The sequence below is a fragment of the Anastrepha obliqua genome, chromosome 2, assembly GCF_027943255.1.
Source record: "Anastrepha obliqua isolate idAnaObli1 chromosome 2, idAnaObli1_1.0, whole genome shotgun sequence".
Taxonomy (NCBI): Eukaryota; Metazoa; Arthropoda; class Insecta; order Diptera; family Tephritidae; genus Anastrepha; species Anastrepha obliqua.
In genome coordinates, this window is record NC_072893.1 from 3,074,001 (window position 1) to 3,095,290 (window position 21,290).

Here is a 21,290-nt window from a genome sequence, read left to right on the forward strand (position 1 = left end):
ATATCTGTAAAGCATGTAACAGAGCGGAATCAACGAGAAATAATTTGGAGCCAGAGTAGTATAGGCAACCGATACTAGGTTCGTACGATCAAGCCCATATATAACAAATTGTTGCGGACGCTGCACCTTAAATAATAACAAAAGATAAATACATAGATTTATACGTATAAAATTATATATTTCTACACATTCTAGTAGAAATGGCGGTACATTCTATAAAATTACGTTACGCACGAGACCAAGAATGATATGGATAAATAATTTTTTGAAGATATATGAAAAGCGATGAGGAATGCAAGGAGAAGGAGAAATTACAGATATAATACAATAAACAGTCATGTTTTCAATCACCAATTACACCGGGGTGACGTCACACAGATAGCAATTCTCTCAAATTCACTGAGAGAAGAATAGTGGTACGAGATGGGCGCTACCTTTGTGTAGCCTAGTTTAAGTCAGCTAGTTAGTAGTCTGCCTAGTTTAATAACCCGTTTGAGTAGTGTGTTTCGCGCTTAAGTTAGAAATGAGTTGCATCCAGTAGCGGAATTCACAAACATATTTTAACGATATATTAACCACGATTTTAACGGTTTTGCTATTCGATAACCTATTTCATAAAAAAATCGATAAAACGTGGGCAAGAAAGTGTATTTGTATGCGTATAATTTCTGGTATTTGGTTGTTTCCATTGCTTCTATTGCTCTATTCCTCGTCAAAAACAAGTAATTCGCCTTCCTTTTGGTTCTTTATTCATTGGCTTTGAAGGCACAGCGAATTCGGAAGGCGCACCCATGTATTCTATCATCCTTGCATGGTATCGGATTTCTTTATTTTCTGTCGCTGTGTCCATACGGCTGTCAGCATACGATGAAACAAGATAAATTCGTACTCTGTTTTGCAGTACTCCGTACTTTGCCGTGACAATCAAACGCACAAAACGCTGTTGTTGGTCTAGTGGTTGTGCCTCGATACAAACTATCGCGTTCAAGAATCCTACAATTTTGTATTCAATAATGCATTTTAGTGCAACTCTGTTAGTTCAGTTGCTTTGCACCCTTTCTACAGTACTCCAAAAAGGCATTTGTATTGTGGTACGTTTTCGGTAATAGGTGTGTAATTTCTCAAATTTAGTTAAACCAATACTGAATTTTCATTACAGAAAGTGGTTTTACTTCTTAAATTGGGCGAAACGAAGTAAATTGTGTTTGGATAAAATATTAGCAAGTCGATAAAAGATTAAGAAGAACGGCTTTCAATAACTTCTTAATTTTTTTCGTAGTTTGCATTTTCCGTTTAGTAATTGGAAATTTCATAAACGTCACGCGATTCCAAGATGTCGGAAGTTGAGAACCAAGATACCAACGGTACGAGTAATGGAGATGTGCCTGAAATTGAACTGATCATAAAGGTGAGTGGCATCAAGTCTTGCTGTCGTGGATTGTATAGTGTGTAACAGTTTTCGTAAGGTATTAGGCCAGGACTATATCAGGAGAAGATTGTTTCGAAACTAAAGCAACTCTAGAGAATGCATGTATTTATATGTGTGTAAGTTGGATTATTTTCTGCATTTGTTTTTTAGTTTGCGCGTTTATCTGCTTTAATTTCTGTTGAAATCTCGTTGCGATAAAGTTTTTTAAGGCATAAAAATATTTTTATCAAACCTCGATTAATATGACAATATAAAGGCAAGTAAATGCCGATCTCGATCTCTAGGTTAGAATGTCATTTTTTTTGTGTACTCTCGGTACTTCAATGGAACTTTTGCGTCAAAGTTTAATTTGATCCCATCTGTGTTTTATATAAATATTTATGGATGCTGTATTTACATATGTTCCTAAGAAATGCATTTGTACATACGATCATGTCGTCTTATATAAAGCAATCTTTGCCCCAAAATGTGTCATACTTAAAATTTTTTATTTTTCTGAACTATCAGTGGGGCTATTTGTTTGTACAATTCGCGGAGCTAACGTGGTGGAACGTCTCTGTGTGTGTATATTATCTTCGATGCATGAGAACAGGTTTCTGTTTGCGTTTTAAAATTTCATATGCCACAATAGCTATTACGCCGACTGGTTGGTCTGGTGATTGAATGGTCCTACAACATATTATGGTATATATAAACGTTTGGTGCCTATTGATACTTTATGATGTAGAGCTTTTGCTAACTCATATGTTGATTCAGTGTTTGTGGCTTTAGCTGAAATATTTAAATAGTTTTTGGTGGTACGTCACTTATAATGCGACAGTTTTCCTAGCAAAATTAAGTAAATGCACGTACCCCATGTAGTATGTGTGTATTTGGATACATACATACACATGAAATTTCGCTAAATTTTTTATATGAATATGTAGTAAAATATCGATGCGAAAAGTGGGCGGGTGCTATGAGCACAAAATAATTTTCCTTGCTATTTATAGAGAAGTTTTGGCAATATATCCGAATGATTCTCGAATCTATTATTTATGAAGCTCTAGAAACTGGAACTGTTTATTTATATAGTTATATTTCATTGCTTTTGTAAATTTATCACTTCCTAAGCACTAGAGTATATATTTTTGTTCTGTTGTTTGAAAGATTTTGTACGAAAATTTTGAGGATATGGTACATACATATGTACATATGTTCTACTGCTCGCCCTTCTGTCTGTGTAATAAATTTGTATACAATATATTGATGCTGTTGTATTGCGGTACTTCATCTATTTGTAGATATGTATATGCATATGTGCATGCAAAGCTGTGAATCATTGCAATCATATGGATTGTATAAGTATTTATTTTAATTAAAAGCCGCTTTTGGATTATGTGCCCATTTTCTATCACTCTGAAATTAAAATACACATTAATTTCATACGAAAGTTCAACATAACAATGAAGACAACCACTTACCTTTCGGTTTATAAAAATATACTTATGTATACAATTTTAAAATAGTTTTGAAAAATGGGCATTCTACCACCTATCCCACTGTAAATGTACATACATATGTATGTGTATCGTAAAACTCTAAATAATTGATATGAAACTTGGTACCTTATTTGATTATACATACATATGTATATAAGTCATGATTTTATAAATTTCTTTCGACTTCCACTCCTCCGACTATTTGTGCAATGAATCATCATCGTATTAGAAGCTACAGCTACTTGTGAGCCTTGATCTAGAAGACTACTTTTCACCATTCTTGACGTTTACGTGCAGTCTTCTACCAGTTTCTGACCTCCAATGTTGGAAGATCCTCTGCTACTTCATCTTTCCGCCGTAGTGTCAGCCTTTCTTGGCTGATCATCTTCGTCTCCAGTAATCTTTCTGCACATATTCCCCTTCGTATGAGTCACGTGCTGCCCATCTGATCTTTTGGGGCTTAACAATGTCATTACGTGCAATGTATAGCTCAACTAAAAACTAATCGCATATACATACTAAAAGTACTCTAAACAAATTATATTATTAATACAAATACATACATGTGTAATTAGCTAAATAAAATACAAGCATTCTACATAGGCCAAGTGGTTTGATTCAGACTTTAAAAATAATGCAAGGAAGTATTTCTGCAACGGTATGCACGAATGTCTACAGTTGCATATTCAAGTGCACACAAAGATAGAAAATAATAAAAATTGGTTTGGGAAAATACTGATAAAGAAGTAGTTTTCTTTAGCGACTGCATTGCTTTTTACTAGAACTTCGCCACCTCTCGTTCAGCGTGGCGGTTGCTCATTGTGTAATCGTATGAACTGTCAATCACCAACAAATTGCGCGCTGACAAATCTGTGATAGCCACTTTTCATTGAATACTCTCAATGGTGGCGAAAAATGTGACTTCATATTGTATGGAGCGTCATATTTTATATTTTGTTTGAACGGAAACTGGTCAGTTTCCTAAATTAAAATACATATATACTCTAGCGCAGGTAAATTCTATGAGTTCGACTTGGTAGTAATACAGAAGCTGAACTTTTCCACGACAATTACATACAAACAACTCACAAATAACAAGATTTAAAATATTAGGGAACTTTCAAGGTAGCGATATGGAATACACTAAGTTTATACGAATCAAGTAAATTAGACAATCAACGAATTTAACAGGTTTAAAATTGACTTCCGGGGTATAAGCGTAGAAGAAGAGTTCATTATAGGTAACACTTATTTCAAATTGCCAGAGAGAATACTAGACAAATTTACTAAATCTTGATTAACAAAGGATTTAAATCATCCATGATATGGACAAGAGTATATCCAAGTGCAGACGTTCCTTCGTCCGATCATAACCTATTAATGGCAACGATGCTAATACAACATGACAAATTCGATCGAATGCTGAAATAACTTTGCAGACAATCATCATTCACGGTTTTAATTTACACAAAATACTGAAGGGAATATACAACCTGAAAGGAGTGTATTGAGCAAATTATATTATATGATACAAACAATAAAGCTAAATGAAAAACAATTATATGTATATATGGTTACAATATGCCAATGAATTGTTTAATGACGATTGAAGAGAGAAAAATATTGGATAAACGATATGAAAGGATGTAATGGATCACTACTTCAAATAACTATGCCTGTAATAAGAAATGCTATCAAAACTGCGAAAAAAGTAAAAGGTTGTTGAAATCTCAGCGAAGGTAAATGACAGTTGAACGAAGGTGTTTAACTATGTGTATGAAACTGCGAAATATCCAAGGTCCTGGTTGAAACCTAATTTCATTGGTATACTAAGAAAGACCAATGCAAAGCAATGCGAGGCCTATCGAGGCTAACCTTTAAAAAGTGAAATAATACAAAAATTAAAAAACTTCAAATCTCGGAGTATGGACTTAATTTTATTAAGGGAACTGGGTTTGGATGATGTACTGTGATGAGTAGAGAGCACACAAGATCATCAGGTCCAAGTGCAAACCCCAAATTAAATCTGTCTACCTAAGGACTGCCAGTCTAGCAGCATTTGCCAACCATTTTCAGGAATAAATGCTGCTTACTTCGGACATATTATAAGAGGCAACAAATATAGACTAAGATCAAAACAAGTTATGTGTGTAATCGCGAACATTCAGCATGGATACGCAGACCACGAATCGCATTATGATCGCCGTTTTCAAATTGAAGAAGGGGGAATATATTTGACGTTAATATTTAATAAAGTTTCCAATGTGGTACCCAGAAATTGTAATGAAATGGAGGTTTGCATTTCGACTTTAGGATGTGTTTGTGCCTTCTACTCTTCACAATACCTCATTCAGACCCACTTCCCTCAATAAAACTAACATAGCTGGGTTGAGCTGAGTGTTTCTGCCTCTCTTCCGGCCGTATTATGCCGAGATGTTCACCTCTTCTTTTCGTTATGGCATCGCATTCAAGAAAAAAGTGTAGTAATTTGTATATAGGTCGCAGAGTCGATAATTGCGCAGCCTGCAGTGGTCAGCTAGAATGCCTTTCTTCTTAGGAAGGTTTATGAGATCTTTAAAACTCTTCTGATCATACCCTCCAAGTAAGGACGTTGCATGGTTTGGTGCCAGCTACTAGCCTTACCCAATGCAATATTTGTTTTTAATTAAATTTTTAAAATTAATTACCTGAGTATTTCCAATATATCAATAAATAATTGACAAAAGATTCAATAGCATTGAATATTGGAATTTTCTAATATATTTTTAATGTACAGTTGGTAAGCCAATGACTTCATGATTTTTAAATAGAACATGATTGGAACGTTAAGCAAGCAAAACAAATAAATCGATATAATGAAGAGTGTTGGATTCCCTTGTTGGTGGAATTTGCAATATCTCAAATATGTCAGAAAACCTTGCGGGGCTACAATAGTTTTAAGTTGATGATTTTTTCAGTTCATGAGCCAAAGAACGCATAGAATTATCTTATCAGTGGTAGCAAGCATAAAATTCCATTAATAATAATCAACATTAGCCTTCATCAGGGACAGTATTTGTATAGATGTTGGCAAGTTTTCTGGAATCGGAAAGTGTAAATGTACAGTCAATTCGGTTGTTCGATGCAAATATTTTGGAAATGCTGCAAAAAATTAATTTAAAATCATAAATACCTACATACATATGTATACACATTAATTTGTTTCTTATACAATTTAGAACATCTTATGGGGTTGCTCGTGAGCCAGATCGCATTGAAAATATCTCTGAAGTATGTATGTATGGGCATATCTACCTCTCTTTTCTCTGGCATCGTTTGATCTTACCCTATAGGTAGATGAAAAGGTTAACAATTTTAGTTGTTCGTTTTTTACTGCCAAAGCGCTACCGTTTTTAGAATCAGGTGTTACGAAGTCAGGTGAAAAGAAGTCAAGCATTACGAGAAAACTTCACTGATTATAGGTTTTGAGGTTTATAGGTTTATTTTTCCGTTAAAGTTCGATGAGTATCTCGGAATTATGCGACACAAAGTTAATATCAAAGCTATACCCCCGAATATTCATATATGCACATGCAAATATTCCATTCATATTCACGTTTATTTATTGAAAACAATTATAGGACTATACAGAGCTGTAATTGCTTCGTTTTGCTGTTGATTTTCCATTTTTTTACAATTTTACTTTATCTCCTTCTAAGTTTGTTAATGTATGTATATATACATATTTGTTGGCATGTATGAATATGTATGTGTGTTGTGCTTAGAATACACATCTGTACTCGTAAGGCATACGTTTAGCCTGTAGTGCGTTCCGCTCTTTCAAACTAGTGCTCTTCTGGTGAGTAAAGGCTATGCCGTACTAGGTCGCATTTAGAAATTGAAGAATTTTGCTAGGCAATGATTGATATTTCGCCTTTACATTACTAATTGGCCGGTTCGGAACTAGTGCCTTGATCGACAAATTATGTCTAGTTTCCGCCGCATAGATCTAATTGATCAGAAAATAAAATTAATACAAACGTATGAAAGTATCCGTATAGGAAATAATAACTAAACAAAAAATAATATATCGGTCATCTAATAATAACTAAGGTTGCATATTTTTTAACTCGAATTTGCAGACATTTACCCGTTGCCGTATTATGCTGGGTATTAATATGTACATCTATATACTTATATACATACATACATATTTGCCACATAACCGCAACGTAGAGCTTCTTTTAATTTTCTTCAATTGTATTTTTGGCGTGAACACTTGAGCGAAGCACATTTGCATGACATCATCATACTTGATGTTTGTTAAATGCTCAACCGGCACTTTGCCTACTCATTAACGAATTGATGAACAATGCAGATATTGTATGTAATATCTAAAACAAATAACTGTTACAGCTGTCGAAGTGTACACAACGGAATAGCTGGATGAACGCCAATATCGTTAGTCTGCTGATTAGAAAAGCACATACAAATTTGAAGTCTACTTTAGTTTAATTTCCTGAAATTAAAAACTATCAAAAGTTTTAGGAACTCAAAGGTATTATACATTGTTTAATATCTTTGCTTTTATGTTTCAATCTGTTCGCAATGATTATTTATATGGGAATATTAAATATTTTAATATAGTAAACGTTATGCATTGAGCCCTGAGAAAAAAGCCGCCTTGTAAATTAATAAATATGAATAAAGAAAACGTAGTAAGAAAATACATAAATGTAAAGATGAAAATTTAGTTATCAGGTATTTGTCACATACATATCTACATCCATACATCCAAGAAAGATAGGAACAAGGTTTGGCCACTCCAAGCAAAATTGTTAGTAACTTTTGCTGTTACTTCATAGGGGATGTATCAGAGAGAGAGTTGAATACAATCAACCTTCGTTGTTCAGAGGGCAAAGAAGTAACATGAGCAGTGGCTACGTTGATTTTTTCGTACATCACCAAAACACTCTCGTTTTTTGCCGACCTCTGTCGTAAACAAACAGCTGTCACATCCCCTGTTACGTTAGCAAATCAGCTGGTTCCTTCAAAATTGCTGCAAGCCGGTTAACGGTATTGGCCTGAATGATATACAGCTATGAACACATAAAAAAAAAAAACAAATTTTAAACTAATACAATTTTATTAGTAATAATAGTAATATTATTATTATAATATTAATAATATTATTGTATTATTTCAATATTAATAATATAATTTTGTTTTAAGTGCAAACCTATTATTATTATTACAATATTAATAATGTTATTATTAAACTAATAAACAAAATAGAAGTCTTTATGTATGAGTCTCAGCCATTAAATTGGGCATTTATGTAGGACAGCGATCCGAAGCAAAGACCGTCAAGCAATGGATTAAGGTTTTGGAATGACCCATAGAAAATTTGTAGAACGATGTGAAAATGAAAGTCACAAGTAAATATTTAAAAAACTGTGATGATTTGTGGACCGGAATACAAGAAGGATGGTACCCTTAAAGGAAAAGTCCCAACATGTTGCTGTGACACAAAATACTAAATAATTTTTGATGTAAAAAATTGTATTTGATTAATCGGTTCCCTTTATGTAAACTCAAGGGTTTTCCAATAACAGACGTTATTTAAATATATGGAAGGCTATCAAGAGATTTTTAACGATTTTTATGGCCGAAATTGGATGGTATTGACCTGGACAACGTTTACTTTCAACAAGACGCCGCTACGTGTCACACAAGCAACGAAACCATTGATCTTTTACGGGAAAAGTTTCCAGACCGTGTTATCTCTCGAAGAGGTGATCACAATTGACCACCGAGATTTTGTGATTGAACACCTTGTGACTTTTTTCTTTGGGGCCACATGAAAGAGAAGGTCTACTCCTACAGCCGAAGGTTACTAAGTTAAATCTTCTTTTGACTGGACTATTAAAAGTTTATGGCGTAATTCATCGTGTAATTCATCGTATAGGTAAAATTTTTGTTTTTAATTAAATTACATCCGTTAGGAACTGTCATGTCAAAAAAAAAAATATTCTATTAAACGGGCAAATGAAAGTTCAATATACCTAATTTGAGATGTTTAGTTATAAGTTATGAAATATTTAGTACACGTTTTCTCTGTTACCATTATTGAAAATAATAAATACCGCAAAGTAGAATAACGCTACTCTTATGTGGGTTGCAGAATTGCATGGCGACATTTTTTTTCGCCTGACTTTCTGACTTTGACAGCCCAATTTTATGCATATTTCGCGTGCTGTTAAAAGAACGTCAGAAATTTAGTTATTATTGTCTATGAACAGAGCTGTTTTCTTTTATTTCGCTATGGCATCGCTTGCGATAACTTCAGCATTCTTATCTAAAAAAAAATGGATTACGACACTTCCACTAAACTAGCGATATGCCTTTTTAATATATTATATGTATTAAAGATCAAATATGCAAAAATCATTGGAATAAAACTTAAAAATTCGTTAAACGAAGAAGGTGTCAAGTATAGTAGGTTAAATGTGTGAAATTTCAACAAGATCCAAATGAAATTGTTGCAGAAAGGTTGAGAAGGCTGCAAACAACATCCGCTCCCCAGATATTTACTTCAAAAGTAACATTTCGGATTCTAAAGGGTTTTCCAATAACAGGTGTTATTTTGAATAGCCCCCTATTTCGGTAGATGTCACTTTTGAAGCTGTCATTTTTTGATTTTTTTTTTTTTTTTTTTTTTTTTTGGCGGTGAGGTAGGGTTCAAAATGCCTTCGCACTACAGTAACCGTCGTCTACTGCGTCGAATGGTGTAGCCACTAAAACAATCCCTCCCCATTCCTTCCCGGATGTTTCCTCTGCCCCGGGACTCCGGTAGTATTTCATCGTAGGCAGAGGAGATCCAAGTAGGCGTTCTGTTCAGAAAGAAGCCTTTTCTACTCCCCCTGCGTCCAGGGTCGCCAATTTTGGAGCCAGCATCACGCTATCGGCTCATCTTCTACTCAGGTAGGATGGATGTATGTATATTGATCATCTCTATCCATGTCAAATTTCTTGGCACGTAGAATGCGCTCCACGTACGTGTCAATAAGTTGCCAGCTTTCTGCACTTTCGACCATTTTTTGGATGATGTTGTCTGCTTTTAAGGGGCCTAGCCTATCTTCTATTGCTTTGCGCTCTGCTGTCCACCTCTCACATTTGAAAAATGTGTGATCAGCATCGTCAATGGGTGCATCTCCGTAGATGCATTCAGCAGTTTCTGCTTTCCCTATTTTGTTGAGGTATTTATAAAAGTACCCATGTCCAGATAGCATCTGGGTGATGTAATAGTTCACCTCACCGAATTTCCTGTCATACCATTTATCTATGTTTGGTATCAGTCTCTTTGTCCATTTTCCTTTCGCCTCTGACGCCCAGCGCTCTTGCCATATTTGGAGTGTGCGTGCTCGAGCTTGTTGCCTTCTGGTATTTGTGCGGTCGCGTGTGTGGTCGTCTGTGTCATTTGTCTCGCTCTTTTTGAGGTCCCATAGTTCTTTTCGTTCCCTCGCTAGGAGATCTATGGGTATCGTACCGCTGATGATAAGTACTGCTGCTTCCGATACCGTGCGGTAAGCTGAGGCAACACGGAGGGCAGCAGTTCTTTGGGCCTTGGCAAGAATCTTCCGACGACATTCTGATTTGAGTGTGTCCGCCCATACTTCACAGCCGTATAGCAAGATGGATATCGTTGTGTCCATGAGCAGCTTCCGCCTGCTTGCGATGGGGCCTCCGATATTAGCCATTAATCGTGATAAGTTTGCGATTATTTTGGCAGATTTTTCAGCAGCGTGTTGGATTTGTGCCCAGTAAGTCAGCTTGTTGTCAAGTCTGATGCCCAGGTATTCCACCACTTTTGAAGTCCTTATATTCTCCGTGTAGACCGGCATTATTACTTCTAGAGGTATGCGCGCCCTCGTAAGTAGAATTAGTTCCGTCTTTTCCGGAGCCAAGCTAAGGTCGTGCGAGTCGAGCCATGTCTTGATTCTTATCAGCGTCTGTGAGAGTTTCCGTCTTGCCGCGTCTAAATCGCGTGCGGTAATTACTGCTGCAACATCATCCGCATATCCTACTAGATAACACTCGTCGGGCATATCGATGTTGAAGATGCCGTCGTAGCTGACGTTCCAGAGATCAGGGCCTAAGATTGAACCTTGGGCCGCACCTGCAGTTAGCACTTTTGTCCGTTGTCCTCTACTCGTGTCGTAAATGAGTACATGATCTTTGAGGTAGCTACGGATCATCTTCATCAGGTATTGAGGTATTTTGTAACGCTTCTCAAGTGCGTCAATCATATCCTCCCATCTTGCGCTGTTGAAGGCGTTTCTTACGTCAATCGTGGCTAAGAGCACGATCGGTCGGGAGAAGTGATTTCTGCTCCGTGCTTTTTCTACACTCTTCACTACATCCTCAATTGCTCCGGTTGTCGACCTGCGTTGCCTAAAACCGTGTTGCCTATCTGAGAGGCCACCCGATTTGCTTATCGCTGCTGCTATTCGTGGCTTCAGCAGTCTTTCTAACAGTTTCCCTGTCGTGTCGAGCATGCACAAGGGGCGGTACGCTGATGGGGCTTCCGTGTCTCCTTTACCTTTGCTTATGAGAACTAGCTTTTGCCTCTTCCAGATTTTTGGGAAGATTCCTTCACATAAGCAGGCATTATACATGTTTAGCAGTACTTGCGGACGTTCGTTTGCGATGACTTTCAGCACCTCCGATGGGATTCCGTCAGGACCTGGCGCTTTGTTATTTTTGAGGGTTGCTGCTGCTGCCTTCAATTCCTCTACCGTGAAAGACGGTGGCAAGTCGTTTTCTTCTATGTATTCCCTATCTGCTCTGAGGTCGTGCGTAGGGAAGAGTGTATTCACTATGTTTTCCATAGTGGCTTCGCTAAGTTCAGGAGGGCGCTGCCTTGCCCCTAGCTTATTTAGCACAATTTTGTATCCTAGTCCCCAGGGGTTTTGGTTTATATCGCGTCTTAGCTCCTCCCATTTTTCTTTCTTGCTCTTCTGGATGACCGTCTTTAAGATGCGTTTTGCATCTTTGTATTCGGCGTGCTCTTCTATGGCGAGACCTGTTCTACGTGCTCTTGTGTACTTCCTCCTTTTTTTGATGCATATTTGCCTCAGCCCGCAGATTTCATCAGTCCACCAGTACACGGACTTCTTCGGGTGTGCGCCGTCATTTTTTGATATTTGACAAGTAGAAACTACGCCATTACTGAAAATGGAACGATAAACGCTTAAACAACGCATTGAAATTATTAAAATTCACTATAAAAATGGTGAAAATTTGGCAGAGACGGTTCGTAAAACTCGAACATTTTTGGGTCATCGTGAAGCAGACCGCAATACAGAAATTGGTGAAAAAATTCGAGCTGTTAGGACAAGTTAGTGATGTGAAGAATAAAACCGGTGCACGTCGCTCAAGAACAGCCGAAAATATTGCTGTTGTAGCCGAAAGTGTTGAAGAAAACCCAGGTTTGTCCATTCCTCGTCGTTCTTTGGAATTAGGCATTCCACAAACGTCGTTCCACCGTATTTAGCATAAAGATGTGGGTCTTAAGGCTTGTAAAGTCCAGTTAGCACAAGAACTCAAGCCGCCCGATCATCAACAACGTCGTGTCTTTGCTGATTTCGGAATTCCATCGAAAAATCATCTTGAGTGATGAGGCCCATTTTCACCTCGGTGGCTTCGACAACAAGCAAAATTGTCGGATCTGGAGCTCAGAAAATCCAAGAGTTATTGTAGAAAAGCCTCTCTATCCTCAACGTGTGACTGTTTGGTGCGATTTATGGTCCGGCGGAGTCATTGGACCTTACTTTTTCGAAAATGAAGCTGGAGCAACAGTTACGGTGATGATTGCGCTATCGAGAGCTGATTAACGATTTTTTATGGCCGGAATTGGATGGTATTGATCTGGGCAACGATTCTTTTCAACAAGACGGTGCTACGTGCAACACAAGCAACGAACCCATTCTTACCATTCTTTGAATATCAAAATAACACCTCTTATTGGAAACCACTTTATAAGAAACTCGACATATAGGATTTATGTTGGTGGATCTTCATCCTTTTTTAGTGAATTTTCAAAGATAAGTCAATATCACAACGGCCCATAGCTCAACAGTTTAAGCCCACCACCGAATGAAATACAATTTTAAGAGATGCGTACGAGATATAGAGAATAACCCTGATAATTAAAAAATTTAAAAAATCTTCCAATGAGCGCAATATTGTTTGCGATGCATCAAATTGATATAAAAAAGATAAAGATGAAGAAATATTTATTTATTTATTGAATTAAATTTACAGTGCTAGCGGCCATGGCTATTGGCTGTGTCGATAATATAAAAATAGGAGATTATATCTTAACGTTAATGGTTCGAATGAGTTGTGGGAGGTTTAGGTAGATTGATTGGGTTGTGGGATTGCTTAAGAAGGAAGATCTAATGAAGTACCGGATATTTGAGGAGATGTTTGACCGTGAGGTGTGGCAGGTGTGTTATTTGTGTTTATGATTGAGTAATGGTGGTGTTGAGTGTGTGCTCTTCTGGTGCTTTGTTGTACTGTAGGAGACTAGTGCATAAGTGAGCAGTTTCCCCCCATACTAGGGATTTAAAAGATTATTGCTTTCCCTGCATACTTTGCTGCAGTATCTGCTTATTCTTCTTAGCTTCACAGTCTGTCGTGGTCCATAGTTTCATCAACAATTTTCCTCCAGTTCACTCTCTCTTGCTACAATTTTTTTCCAATTACGAACATTCATCATGTCAGGTCTGCTTCGACGTCACCAAGCCATCCATTTCTTTCTTGGTTGGCTTCTTTTTCTTCCTTCTATCGGACGTAAAATAAACACTTTTTTTTAATTCTTTCATTTGGCTTTCTAATCCGTTGCGCTTTAATAAAACGTATTACATTCGCACCACCAATAAGGTTTTCAATTTCGTTGTTTTAACAGATACGATACCCGCCGTCTTCAAGCCGAAGATTTTTCTCACAATGCTTCTTTCAAATCGTAATAGCTGGTTTATATCATTAACTTTCAATGTCCAGATTTTAGCTGCAAATTAATAATATTATTTGTAAACAATATTCTATAACAAAACTATTCAATTCAAAATATATTATAAAAAATACTCAGGAAATATTTGAATACCAAAGAAGGATTAATACCTTATTACAGTAAAGAAATCGTTGCTTGTATCAACTACATCAGCAGCGCATAACGGCAGGTTAAGAGAGAGAGAAAACTTGCGTGAATCTTATGTGATCTTTTTATATATACAAATTAGTAGAATTTTAATGTGAATATACAGTGTCGGAAAAAACTAAAGCACGAATTTTTTGTGTATACGGGAGGGGGAGGATTGTATGTACATATATTTAAAATAAACATTCAACAAATTTAACCTCTTTTTATTGCTTTTGTGAAAAAAAATTGACATAATGTGAGAATCAGTGTTTGCATTAACTATTTCGTGGCAGCAATATTACCGAAAACATTGCTCTGCTCTCTACTATTCTGACCTTGAACAGCTGAACAGGTAGCGCAAAACGCGCGATCAATTGTTTTACTCCGCTCCACTTACTACTACTTTCACGCGACAACAACAAAGGATTGAAAACCTTGAAAACACAGGCTATCAACACACGGAAAAAACCCTAGAGAAATGCTTGGTTTTTACAAATACGGAGGTAATTAGTGCAGCTGTCACCTGCCCCAAATATATAAAAATGGGAACGGTTCAAGGCCACTGAATTAAGGGCGAGCAAAACCAGTAAAAATGTAGATTTCTATTATCTGTCTGTATTTTCATGTTTTAAAATAGAGACATTGTTTGAAGAAAATTTTAATAACTTCATGTATTCCTGGGAATATTTCAATCCCTAGCGGGAATATACTGCAACAAAACTAGCCCACATGTTTATATATACTCACTTTGCTCAACAAGTACCACATTGCTTAATCATTCGTGTTTACCCGCCAGCGTTGCTTCGTGTTAAAAACCAATAAAATGTTTGTGAAATGGCTCGCAACAAATATTTGGCAGTACATAGAGAAAAATTATAATCGAATTTGAAGAAGGTGAATCATTAAGTAGCATTAATCACAAGCGCAATAAGTCATTTTCGTTCTTCTGGCTCCCTAACCACTTTACATGGGAGTCGCAAGCGTTGTAAAACGACATCCCGCCGAATCAATCCAAAGTGAATTACACTTGAACATTTCTTATAGATCCACTTAGCGACGAGCTGTTGAATGTGGCTTGAGAACCTAAAGAAGTGTTAGGAAACCAAATATTTCGAAATAATCGACGAACGTTGATTAAATGTCAAAGGTTCTGATGGATAGAAGCTGGTACGAAGGCCAAAAGGCCAACGACTAAACCCAGGTCATCGTTGTTGTTTGAGTTGTTGTTGTAGCAGCATAAACATTACTCATACATGTACGGGGAATGCTGCTGGAATGATAGTCCTTAGCGGGATATAAACTCGGGGCGTTGCGGTAACGTAGGACGACTGCCGTGGGAACGGCATGGAATAGCCCACGCTATTCGCAAGGTACTGTGAAAAAGGAGGGGCAACATAATGGACTGCGGATGTTTCTCAGATCATGGCGTTGGACCGATCCATCGCATTAATAGCATAATGGATATTTTTATATAAAAAATATCCTTCAGAATATTATGTTATTTTTTGCTGGAGATGAAATTCTGCTAAAGTGGATCTACCAACACGATAACGATCCCAAACACACGGCTAAAAGAAAAGGATTCTCTCTTTACTCTAGCTGAACTGGAGCAAAACGTTTTAAACAGTTTGATTGAATCTATGCCCCGAAGGTGCGAAGCCGTCATACAAAATAATGGACATGAACCAAATATTAACAATAAACACCTTTATTTTTTAAACACCTGTAATAATGCGCGTCTATTTCGCGTATATTGTTATTTTCCAGTCACATTTAAACGTGCAATTTAATATACATATTTAGTTTTTTTTTTAAATACACAAATACAAATTTATATAGCCAAAGGACGGTGCTTCAGTTTTGTCCGACACTGTATATGTTGCGTTCTTTATACTATTTTAATTAAATAACTTTCAAACGCTTCTAAAAAGCTGCTCAAATTAATACCGCAACTACTAAATGCAATATCATAAAATAATCGTGCGCTCAACAAAAATTTTAACCTTGGCCAATATACATAAGCAATTTGAGCAAATCTAACCATATCGTTAAAAGCATAATACATATGCGCACTTACATACATTAAATAATAAAGGAAATCTGTTGTATGCTTTGTGAAATGAGCGAAAACTAAACATCTAATGGATAAAAACACCAGCATGTAGAATTGAGTATGTGAATAAGTGAAAGTGAGGAGCTAAAGATATCTCTTAGTTTTAGCTAGTTTCTCCGCGTCTAATAGCTAATATGAAGCATTTATGCTCTTTAGTGCATACTTATAAATATATACTCGTATGATGTGTGAGCGCTTCTCAACTCTCTCTCGCATGATACAATTAACAAGGGTTTCTCTAGCTGTATAATTGCAAACGAGTGTGCACGGTGGAGACTCAGTGTAGAAAATATTCTCGTAAACTCAATATGATAAGATTTGAACCCCTAATAGTATGCTTTCATTATCCTCTGCCCCTTTCTAGGAAGAATTTGTGCTTGAAAATGAAATTTTGGGGAATGCGAACGGGAGCAAAATCAACTTAGCACCGAGTGAAGTCTTGAATGGCGTAGATGAGAAAGAGAATATCGCTCAATCGAAATTATATCTCAAGCCACAGCAGCAGCACCAAAATGTCAATGAGTGCAAAACAATAAACTCTGAAAAACAACCCTCTCCGCTCAAAGATGTCTTAGCGCAACGCAGTAACGAAGCTACAGAGGATCATGTTCTTGCACTTACTCATCACGATAGTCAACATTTTTACTTCGAATTTGTAACACCGAAACCGGACGAAAACTTATCACAGACTGTCTCAATTACAGAACGCACAACAACCAACCAGTTAAGTGATAATTTGAACAGCGGAAAGATTGACGACCGCCTGCCTATAAATCAGAAAAATAGAGTTCCATTATCTCAAAATCAGATGATGGAAGAAGCAACAGTCAAAGAGGAACATTTGCGTTGCAGTAGCGCAGTGAGTAATTTAGACTTCGCCGCTATGGTAGCTGAGGCATGCGAGGGAATTTTCGATGAAATTGAAAATGATCTGCGATCATATACCGACAGTAGCGATAGCAATAGCAATAGTTACCAAGGGGTTGAGATTACTTCGGATTCTGGTGATCTCAGTGCTCCAGCGAAGAGAAAAAAGAGTGCCCATAACTCTGAAGCGGTTCAACTTGCGGTGAATGCTGTGCTGGAAGGTGGCATGAGTCTGGGTGAGGCAGCAAAACGCTATAATGTGGTGCGTTCAACCGTGTCCTCACGTGTAGCAAAACATCCCAAACGTAAAAGACGAAGGGCTAACAAGGAATTAGATGAGCTTATTCACAGTAAACTTATGGCCGGTATACAAATATCGCAAATATCACGCTCTTTGCATGTGCCCAAATCGACCGTTCATCTACATAAAACAAGACTTAAGGAGAGTGGAATGTTGCCGCCTGTATGGATCAGGAACGGCAGTAAGGACATGGTTGATCATGGCGTTCAAGAGCGATTAAAGCAAGCATATCGAGGTCACATCGTAAACGGCATGTCAGTGCGTTTTGCTGCAGAATTCTTCTCGCTCCCGCTTACGACCTTATGGCGATACATAAAACGAAGAAAAACCGCGTCTACAACTGCAGTTACTGATGACAGTAGCAAAAGTGTGCCGGTGGAATGCTCGAACGACCTCGAGGAAAACACACTTCATAATGCTTCGAATGCGTTTGATGATTTAGATATAGATGAGCAATCACAAATGCAGGAAAGCAAGTCGCCCTGCGTATCACCTAAATGTTATACAGATTTGCTAACGGTTTTTGATAAAGATGAAGAAATGCTAGAGCAGTCCTTGCTGGATCATCTTTTAGAATAACATATTGATTATTTCTATTTATTTTGGATCTCAATGATTGGTTAGGACTGTTGACTGTTCATACATGAATTTTCCTCTTAATAAATATTATTGAAACAAATATTTTGATTTGTTATTTAAGCTACGGCGACACGCTCATGCATTTGCTGTCCAGCAGCTTATATGCGTGCGTGTCGGGTGACACACGTACTTGTTTCGTGTCACACATACTTCTTGTCGGCTTTTGCATGATGAAAATCAATAATTTCAGATTTTTCGCGGGCAAGCATCATGCACCCGACACGCACACATATAAGCTGCTGGACAGCAAATGCATGAGCGTGTCGCCGTAGCTTTACTTCAACACATATTAAACAAGCCAAAACTAAACATAAAAAATTAGTTTTTGCAAAAAATTGCGAAGACTGATCCGATGAGAACGAAATTTTAGAAATTTATTTACTCATATTGAATCCAAATATGCCATAAAATTTGTATTTCGATAGGTGGCAGTTGTCAAATAAACTGTCTATCTCTATAAATAAAAAAAAAACCACAAATACATCACCTGCAGTTTTAAGTTGACTCCGAACGGCAAATTTTTTTATGAGCAGCTTTTTCACGGCAGAAATGCACTCGGAGGTTTGCCATTGCCTGCCTGGGGACGACCGCTATTAGAAAAAACTTTTTGTTGTTGTACCATCATAAACATTACTCATACATATACGGGGAATACTACTGGAGTGACAGTCCTTGGCCAGATATAAATCCGGGTCGTTTTGGCTATGTAGAACTTTTTCTAAGATTTTGGTGTTTCAAGCACGGAGATTCGCTATGGCGAACGCTATACTGTATTAAAAAAAAAATGCAATTTTCAATAATATTTAGTAACCATGTGTCGGACAACATTTATGCCGGCAGAAAAACCTATTTTCACCACGTGCCATTTTTCATCCAACACCTTTTGTGAATGAACCCATTTATTTATTGCTATAAAAACAAAAGGAAGAAACCCAATTATATGAACTTTTATATATCAATTAGCGTGGGAATAATAAATTCTGTTCATTGTATACGAGTATTTTTTTCACACGCCATGCTATTCAATTTCCAAACTTATAGCGGTGGTCACCAGTCACTTGGTGACCGGAACTCATGCGCAGAAGCGGTGTGGATGCTGCAGAGAAAGAGACTGTTGAACACTTTCTTTTCAAGTGTCTGGGTTTGGCGGCTAGGCGCTTGAGGTTTCTTAGTGGGCCGTCTGGTGATAGTCCGAGGCAAATTTTCTTCCTTTAAGTTGTGTAAACTCTCGCAGGTGTAGTGGTCTACATTATGGTATCAAAACAGCACTCTGGTGCTACTTGTAGTGTACCCGTGGTACTCGTGCCATCTTGCCATCTAACAAATACGAGTAGTTTTAAAGTTTTCTATTAAAGAAGTGGAAGCTAGTTAAATTTTGTTACTCATTTGGTAAATGAATATTTTTGGCCTTTGGTACAATTTTATGAACAAACTTACAAATTTCTCCTAATTCCCTGAAGTTTTTCCAAAAAATGTTCGCGCAAAAATTGCTCTTCCAACCACTGTGAACCGTCGGGAATCGATGCATACATTTTTGGCATGCGCAACCATCTCTGCACATAAATTTGGGGAGACTTGTTTATTGCTTCATTTGCAAATTGAAACTTTAGGTGATTATAAATAACATCATGAATCTCGTTGAATAGTTAACAGAATCTGGGGCTGGTATTTTGAATGGAAGTATTTTGGTACGGACGAACTAATGATATTCGTATCGCAATTGATTTGTATTTCAGGCGTCCACAATCGATGGCAGGCGTAAAGGTGCTTGCCTTTTTTGCCAGGAGTACTTTATGGACTTGTATCTTTTGGCAGAGCTTAAAACTATCAGTTTGAAGGTAAGTAAGTTGAAAACTTATTTGTCAACGCCGTGACTCTAAATGCTCATGTATGTTTATCAAATTAGGTGACGACGGTTGACATGCAAAAGCCACCGCCAGATTTTCGGACCAACTTCGAGGCCACACATCCGCCTATTTTGATTGATAATGGTTTGGCAATCCTTGAGAATGACAAAATTGAAAGGCATATTATGAAGAATATTCCTGGCGGATACAATTTGTTTGTACAGGTAGTTGAATTTTTAAAAATTAATTGCAAATGACCTTATATTTACATTTTTGTTTACACACAGGATAAAGAAGTGGCAACACTGATTGAAAATTTGTACGTAAAGCTCAAGCTTATGTTGGTGAAGAAGGACGAAGCCAAGAACAATGCGCTATTGAGTCACTTAAGAAAAATCAATGACCACTTGGCTAATCGAAATACCCGCTTCCTAACCGGCGACACCATGTGTTGCTTCGATTGCGAACTTATGCCCAGACTGCAGCATATCCGCGTGGCAGGCAAATATTTTGTGGACTTTGAAATACCGGTAAATTACATCTTTTAGAAATATTTTACATCATGTAAGCTTTCATTTACGCTTTTGCAGACACATTTCACTGCACTATGGCGCTACATGTACCACATGTACCAGTTGGATGCCTTCACGCAGTCATGCCCAGCAGATCAGGATATCATCAATCATTATAAATTACAGCAGGTGGGTCACATTATCACTAAACTAATCAAAACGTTTCGTTACAAGTTATTACCTAATTACAGATGTTAAAAATGAAAAAGCACGAGGAGCTTGAAACTCCAACATTTACTACTTCCATTCCGATCGATATTACAGAGTAATGGAGATCTTGTTTAGGTGATGAAATATGACCGGATCAAGTTGAGAAGTTAACTTGAAGTCAACATAACCCGTGTAGAGTTAAGAAGCCACATCTCTGCTTTCAAAAATATTCCAATTTCAGTACACATGCACATACCCATATACAATGTAACGGGTGAAGCATACAAGTATTTTTCAGTTATAAAGATAATAGAATCGAAAAGAAAACCATATGTTTATATGTATGCAGTTTTTCAGTTATATTTTTTCTAAGTTAAGTTTGTTTCTGCTTTAAATTGGCAATGTACACTGTTTACTTGAATCTATTTTGTTTAATGAGCATAAGTATTTTGAAAATATTTACACTAAGTGCGATTATTTTTTTAATATAAGTTTGATTCTGTTGCCAACTCTGACATTTGATTTAAATGCATTCATTATACATATTTTTTTAATGTTTACGATAAGTATTTATCAAATTTGTATTAACAAAGAATTAAAGCTAAACTAAATAAACGAGGACTTAAAAAGTTGAAATTGAAATGGAGCGAGTATGCCATTGCTTTCAATTAAAACAATTTCGTTGAATTAAAAACCGCAATATATA

At 37.0% G+C, this 21,290-nt stretch overlaps 1 protein-coding gene across 6 annotated transcripts; it reads left to right on the forward strand.

The window, feature by feature from the left end:
- The first annotated feature begins 1,025 nt into the window (after positions 1 to 1,025).
- LOC129236852 (chloride intracellular channel exc-4) lies at positions 1,026 to 21,093 on the forward strand. Of its 6 annotated transcripts, XM_054871119.1 has the most exons (6): positions 1,116 to 1,408; positions 19,752 to 19,853; positions 19,922 to 20,086; positions 20,150 to 20,392; positions 20,453 to 20,563; positions 20,626 to 21,093. In XM_054871119.1, the coding sequence occupies exons 1-6, from the start codon at positions 1,334 to 1,336 to the stop codon at positions 20,701 to 20,703; spliced, it is 774 nt and encodes a 257-aa protein (XP_054727094.1). In that variant the 5' UTR covers positions 1,116 to 1,333; the 3' UTR covers positions 20,704 to 21,093. The 6 variants fall into 6 exon arrangements, with proteins under 6 accessions (XP_054727089.1, XP_054727092.1, XP_054727090.1 ...); XM_054871118.1 differs by lacking the exons at positions 19,752 to 19,853; positions 19,922 to 20,086; positions 20,150 to 20,392; positions 20,453 to 20,563; positions 20,626 to 21,093 and adding exons at positions 1,074 to 1,091; positions 16,573 to 18,053 and having other exon boundaries at positions 1,160 to 1,194; positions 1,280 to 1,408; XM_054871114.1 differs by lacking the exons at positions 19,752 to 19,853; positions 19,922 to 20,086; positions 20,150 to 20,392; positions 20,453 to 20,563; positions 20,626 to 21,093 and adding exons at positions 1,026 to 1,091; positions 16,573 to 18,053 and having other exon boundaries at positions 1,160 to 1,408.
- Positions 21,094 to 21,290: the final 197 nt, after the last annotated feature.